General features: G+C 55.0%; 1 protein-coding gene across 1 annotated transcript in view; it reads right to left on the reverse strand.

Moving 5' to 3' along the window:
- Nucleotides 1–4842, reverse strand: part of ABR (ABR activator of RhoGEF and GTPase) — a 191486-nt gene extending 186644 nt beyond the window's left edge. Inside the window, exon 1 of the mRNA XM_081580131.1 lies at nucleotides 3576–4842. Within this exon, the coding sequence (XP_081436257.1) occupies nucleotides 3576–4632 (1057 nt within the window). The 5' untranslated portion in view covers nucleotides 4633–4842. The remainder of the gene's footprint in view (nucleotides 1–3575) is intronic.
- Between the last annotated feature and the right edge of the window lie 2261 nt (nucleotides 4843–7103).

Here is a 7103-nt window from a genome sequence, read left to right on the forward strand (position 1 = left end):
TGACCCAACACGGCTGATTCTAGCTCTGCAGCCCCCACCCCCACCCCATTTGCATCACCACCTTCATTCATGCCATCCATGGCCTAGTCATCCATGGCCTCAGTACCAACAGGGCAATAAGATGCTAACTGGAAGATACTAAAAGAACTGGTATTCTAGGGATTTCCCTGATGGTCCAGGGGTTAAGAATCCATGTTGCCATGCACTGCAACTAAGACCTGTGGCAGCCAAATAAATAAACACTTTAAAAAAATAAAGAAAGAAGAACTGGCATTCTAACTTAAACCCTGATTTGTCTGTTATGTGTAGAACAAACTCAAATGTGTCTTGGTATGGGGGTCTGCCCCTCAGCTAAGAGAAAACGACCCCTTTCTAAGGAGGGAGGCACTTCTGCCTTTGGGCCTTTTTATGTGAGGCCTCACGTGCTCTCTCTCCTTGAAACTCTGAGAGGAAGGCAAAGCCTGAATTGTGCAATAAAACCTGATGGGGTGAGGCTCTCTGAGTAGCCACAATGGGCATGATTCCTGGTGGAGAGGGAGGGGTTTGAGGGCCAATCCAGCCAGAGAGCCTCATGAGCCAAGATCACCACTCTGGCCTGGGTCCTGCCCTGCTTCTGGAAGGTTCTAGAAAGAGTCAGAGCCTGGCTAGGAAAAAAAACACATCCACTATAAAAAACCAAACCACCTGTGATCCAGAATGATCTGAGAGTGGAAAGCTCTGAAGCACTGACTCAAAGAAAACAACCCAGAGTTGTAGTTGGTTGTAGTTTGTTAATACTATGGGTACTTACTATTGCCAGGCCCTGTTCAAAGCCCTCTAGAAATGATATCCCATTTATTCTTCATATCAATGGTATGATGTCATCTGTGTTTATTAGTCCCGTTTTACTGATGAGAAAACCAAAACACAGAAAATTCAAATAACTTCTCCCAAGGTCATACAAGCAGTCTAGCTTCAGAGTCCATGGTTTTTATCAGCACTTTCAAATTTTTTGATCCAGCCCTTAGCATGAAATACATTCTCTACATCAGCACCCAGTATACATTCACCCAGTATACAGAACCGAAACAAAGTTTCAAAGCAGACTACTACTCACCATTACCGTGTGCAATGCACTCTGATGTTTTCCATTCTATTCCATTCCATTAAAAAAAAAAAACTATCACTCAACAAATATTTATGGAACACCTATTATGTGTTAGACACTCTTAGGCTTTGGGGCTATGTCAGTGGATGAGAGATAAAAATCCTTGCCCTTTGGAGCTTGCTTTTTACTGGAGAGAGAGAATGAATAAGATCCACGTGCAAAATTGTAGCATCTGAGGTGGTAATTTGGCAAGAGCTATGGAGAGAAGTGAAGCAGGGAAGGCCAAGGGCAGGCAGCCAGAGAAGGCCTATGACGCTTTCTCTCCCCACCACGCTGATTCCAGTGGGCTGGCTGTCATCCACAGCTGGAAAAGCCTGTCCCCTAACACGACTGAGCGACTGAACTGGACTGAACTAACCTCTCCATTCCAGTACCCCCTGTATGTCTGAAGGCTCTTCTGCCTAGACTCTGTGCACGTGACACTCGTATGTGACCAAGTGCACGTGTGTATACCTGTAGAGGCGTGCATGGATGTGTTGCATGCCTGTATGAATATGCATGTCCACCTCTATTTGCTTCCTCACTGGGACAGTTTGGGAGACAGGAGGCAGGGCCCCACATGCAGCTTTCCAAGGACTCCCTACACAAGCGTGCCCTGCAGAAGCATCCTGGAATGGAGCCTGAAAACCAGCCCAGGCACCATGAGCCAATGCCATGAGTGCCAGACATGTGCCCTGGCTGGAGTCTTCAGTTCAGAGGAAGGGAAATTTTTTTTTTTTTTTTATCATTGGTCCACCCAGAGAGACCACGTCTTGTAAATTGTTATGGCAGAGGGAATTAGTTCCCAATCTGAATCAAGGTGCTCCATGTGCTAGAGTGCCCTTAAGGAGAGAGGAGAGTACAGAAATCAAACCACTACCTGAGGGAAAAGCAGTGCATCAGGCACACCCGGCAGAGTGATTGATGTGGGTCTGGGGGGGAGACAGCATTGCAGCCAGCTCTAAAGCAGCCCTGGGCCCCTTGGGTAGTCTCTATGCAGGGCATTTGGAACTTGGCACTAGAATGAAATCTTCAGACTCTAAGTTAAAGGGGGCACATAAAAATGTTACTAGCGTGGGCAGCAAAAGCATTGCCTATGTGAGAAGCAGCCAATCTTTGCTAATGAATAAGCGTAATTGATCACAACAGATGACTTGCTAGCCCTTCCAAATGTGCTTTTAGCAAAGTGGACAGTTTTTCATTCAAATGCAAGCTCACCCAGATAAGATCTAATAATGGAGATTTTGGAAGAATCCCAGCATCAATGATTTCTTTTTTTCTTTTTTTATCCTTCACTGAACAGGGAAAACATCTTAAGTTCCTGGCTTGACCCAACCACAGGACAGTTTATGCTTTCCCTATGGCTGAGGAGACTCTGACAGACCCTGGGGCAGCAAAGGGTTGGTCACAGGACAGCCCACATTCCTATCTGTCTTTTCCTCTTGGTCCCCTTTCCCATTCCTGACCTGTGGGGAGCTGGGTGGCCAGAAGATTGCATTCAATTCAATGCAATCATCCATTTATTCAGTAAATACGTATTGAGCACTTATTATAGGCAAGGCACCGTGCTGAACATTGAAAGGGGATTCCACCACAAGATGGCTAAACCCAGGTCCTGTCCTCAGAAGAGAGAGCAGATATGAGGAGAAACAAGAAAATGACAGGAGGCCCCAGGGGAGGTCCCAGCTGGCTCCAACAAGCACTTAATCTTTCTGAGCTTAGGTTTCCTCCTTTATCAAATGAAGGCCCCGCTGCAGGCATGATCTCTGGCCACTCCGCCAGCTCAAAAACTCTATGATTCTAAGCTCTCCCCTTCCCACTCAGGCTCCTAGGAAGCTGACAGACCAGGCGCAGCCTTTTAGGAAGGGGACAGTCAGCAACGGAAGGGGGTGGTGAGGGTTATGGACCTTTCCCACCGTGAGAGCTTCCTTCATTTTGGCCAGAACACAAGCTACAGGCTGGAGAAGATGAGAGAGCCGTTCAGAAAATTAAGTGGAAGTTTGAGACTTCCATATCGAGGAATCTGGGGAAATGGGAACCGCTGGAGTCTGTGCAGGGAAGGATATCCTATCAGTTGAGGCGCCGGGGAATCTAGCCGACCTGCGAGGATGAGTTGGAGGTGGGGGTGGCGATGATGCTGCAGTGAAGTAGAAAGGCTGAGGTCCCAAGCGAAAGATTTCTCCCACGGTCTGGTCGAGGACATCATCTTTTCATCCCCTGTCATCGTTGTAATGTTTATTTTCTTAAACTCGCCCAACCGAAATCCACTTTGCACCATCTTTTTTTTTTCTAAGTTCTACAAGTGCCTTCAAGGTAAACACGTAAATCTATCTCCCTTCTGCTCAGGCGCCTGAGGCCAAACAGGACCATCAGGGTGTGCCAGGAAGGGGTGGGCGATTCTAGATAGAGAGGATACAAGAGGCAAGGATGCACACAGGGGTGCGCCTACCTGCAAAGGAGCCGTCCTCGTGGTCGGAGCTGTTGCGGCTGCAGTCACTGCCCCTCTCGGGCGAGCTGTGGCTGGGCGAGTCCCGCTCGGGCAGCCCTAGGAACCTCTTGTGCCGCCACTGGGGGAGGTGCTCGCGAGCCCGACGCCGGGGGGGCTCCTCTGCCGCCGGGGGCGAGCCCCGCCCGTCCTTGGCCTCTGCCTCCAGTTGCTCCAGGTCCCGACTCCCGCGCACCTGCCGCCGGCCCCCGAGGATCAGGTGCATCCAGCGATGGGAACCGTACGCCCGCGCCGGCTTTTCGGCCTCATCGCAGGTCCCGGGCCGGCAAGGGGCCACAAGCAACTGGCTGAGGGCGAATTTCTCGTTCAGATCCACCATCTCGAAATCGTGGTCACTGCTGTCGCCCCCATCGTCCGCGCCCGAGGCGGCGTCCGCCTCGCCCTCCTCCGAGCCCCGCCCCGCGCGGAGCCCGGCGGACCGCTCCTCTCTCCGGGCGCTGGGAGCCGTGCCATGGTGGCCGGGAGGCGCGCAGTCCTCCCGGGGCCTGAAGAGGAGGCGAGGCTGCAGGAGCTGCTGGTGGATGGCGGCGGTCAGGCTGCGCACCGCGCCCCCGGCTCCCGCCGCCCCGGGCCACGTGGGAAGGTCCAGGCACGCGTAGGGGGGGCGGTCGGTCTTGGCGGCCACCGCCGGGTCGGGGAGCGAGGGGCCCCGGGAGTCTCCATCACCGCCGCCCGCTGCGCCCTCCTCCTCGCGCCGCGACCGCGGCGGCGGCTCCCGCTCCGGTCGGGCCGGCGCCGGCTCCTCCGCAGAGGCGCCCCTGCAGTCGCCGAGTCCGCCCTCCTGGAGCCCGCAGCCGAGGTACTGCTTCTCCAGGGTCGCCTGCAGGTAGACGGCTTTGAACTTCTCCTCGGCCAGCACCTGTTGCAGCCACTTCAGTTTGAGTTTGCTGCGCTCCAGCTCGCGCTCCATGTCCAGCACCGAGTCCAGCTGCATAACGGGCATCTCCTCCCCAGGGAACTCCGCCCGCCAGTGGCGCTCAAAGTCCTGGGGGTCCCACATGCCGGGCGCCCCTTCGGGCCTCCGGGGCCCAGCGCCTCCGCGCGCAGCGGGCTAGGGTTGCGCCCAGCTCTTTCTGCGCTGACGCAGTCGCCTGCCCTTGACTTCTGCTCCAGATAGAAAATAAAGGAAAAATAATAATAATAAAGTTTTTTCTCCCCTTCCGCCCTCGAGCCTTTTTCTTCTTCTTCTGGGTTTCGCCTCCCTGACGTCAGCGGCCACCGGCGGCGGCGGAGGCGGGGGCCCCGGGGCCCTGGGTCCGCCCCCGGGGGCAGGACGCGAGGAGTCCGCGGTCTGTGGCCAGGGCTCAGTGTCGGCGGCCCCCGGGCTCCGACGTCTGGAGAGCCGCGGCGGGGGTGGAGCCTCGCGGGCGCCTCTGGTCCGCGCTGGCAGCTGGGAGGCTGCGAGAGCACCCGGCCGGGAGGGCCTGCTGAGCAGCCCACCCCGGAGGCGGCCGCCGTGGGCCCGACTCGCACCTTCCCGGCCAGTCCAGCTGCGCAGCTCCCGCCGCCGCCGGCGCAGACCGCACGGGCTCCCCGCTCCCGAGCGCGGGGCCGCGCGGCCGGGGAGGCGAGAGCGACTGGGAGGGAGCGCGCGGGGGCGCCCTGGGCCGCAGCCAACCTCCTGCCGCCCGGCCCTCCGCAGTCTCGCCTGTCCGGGGGGTCGGGGCGGCGCCTGGGAACGAGAAGGAAAAGGTGTGGGAAAGACGATGTCCCCGCGCGGCGAGGGCAGGTGTCCAAGGGAGCCATCGGCGAACCGGCGGGGTTGTCCCCCCTGGGATTTATTGAGCGCGTGGAACTAACTCGGGCTTCTCTGGTGTCTCAGACGGTAAAGAATACGCCTGCAATGAGGGAGACTTGGGTTCGATCCCTGGGTTGGGAAGATCCCCTGGAGGAGGGCATGGCAACCCACTCCAGCTTTCTTGCCTGGAGAATCCCCATGGACAGAAGAGTCTGGTGGGCTACAGTCCATGGGGTCGCAAGGAGTCGGACACGACTGAGCAACTAAACACACACACACAATTAACATGTCCAAAATCACCGAGCTCCTTAATCCAAAACTGGGGATGAGACTCTGTGTGTGTGTGTGTGTGTGTGTGTGTGAGACCCATTAAAGCTTTCTCTCCACTGCTCACTAGAGCTTTTCAGGGGAACAAGGGCCAGGGTGACAGCTCCAAGTGGCTCTGCTTAGAGGCCCCTGTGACTTCTTGTGACTGAATCAAACCAGGGCTGGTAGGGGACTTAGATGCCGACCTGGGCATCTAAGAGGACCCTCCACTTTGCTTCCTCTTTGTGGCCTCAACAGTTCCTCTAAAGAGGAAAAGAAAGGAGCTGGGGACTAGGGACTGGGCTGACACTGGCAGTGGGGTGGAGGGAGGGCTCCCGCCTCAACACCTCTTCACACCTGGCTGCACCCCTTCTCCAGGGTCCTTGGTGAGGTCCCACTGTCTGCTGAGAGAGGGCCTGATCAACCGTCTCATGCTCTCTGCAAGGGAGGACCTTGTTGGTGACTCACATTTTCTTCATGTTAAGGATGAGGAATTTGATCCTGTAAGAGGCTTAAGTGACTTGGCAGCTAGGAATTCTTCCTGGCCACAGTGCCCTTTGGGGACTGGAGTTAAACTCAGTGACCCCTCCTCCCCAAGTTCTCACCACTGGCTGCTCATCTAAACCATCTGAACAGACCATCCTTCTCTCACCTTTCAATCCCTTTCAGGCTGTCCCTCAAGGGTGGTTAATGGGAAGATAGCAGAAAGATGTTTCTTAACCACAGATGGGGCTTCCCTGGTGGCTCAGCAGTAAAGAATCCGCCTGCAAAGCAGGAGACCCGGGTTCGATCCCTGGATGGGCAAGATCCCCTGGAGGAGGGCATGGCAATCTAGTCCAATATTCTTGCTTGGAGAATCCCATGGACAGATGAGCCTGGTGGGCTACAGTCCATGGGGTCACAAGAGTCGGACATGACCGAAGCAAATGAGCAGCCATGCAACCACAAATGAGATGGTGTCACTCTTCCATTCAAACCCTTCCCCACCCCCCACCCCCACCCCATGGCTCCTCACACCTCCAGGATGGAGTCCAGACTCCTCTCTCACAAAGGAGATCCTCCCATGTTTGGTCTCTACCCACCTCTCTGCCTTCCTTGTAGGCTTTAGCTTTATCAACTCCATGCTGTCCCCAAAGACATCTTGTTCTTATTTAAAAAAAAAAAATTTATTTATTTACTTTATTTTTGGCTGTGTGAGGTCTTAGTTGCAGCACGTGGGATCTTTACTTGCAGCACATGGACTTCTCTCTACTTGTGGCGCTCGGTCTCAGTTGCCCTGCTGCATGTGGGATCTTAGGGTCCCAAATAGGGATAGAACCTCGGGGCCCCTGCACTGGAAGGCACTGGACCACCAGGGAAGTTCCAAAGACATCTTTTTCTTAAATGTACCGCTTTCCTCTTCCTTAGAACTCCTGTCCCTCCACACA

The sequence above is a fragment of the Giraffa tippelskirchi genome, chromosome 3 (genome assembly GCF_054371585.1).
Source record: "Giraffa tippelskirchi isolate mGirTip1 chromosome 3, T2T-mGirTip1v1.2.pri, whole genome shotgun sequence".
In the NCBI taxonomy this organism is placed as follows: domain Eukaryota; kingdom Metazoa; phylum Chordata; class Mammalia; order Artiodactyla; family Giraffidae; genus Giraffa; species Giraffa tippelskirchi.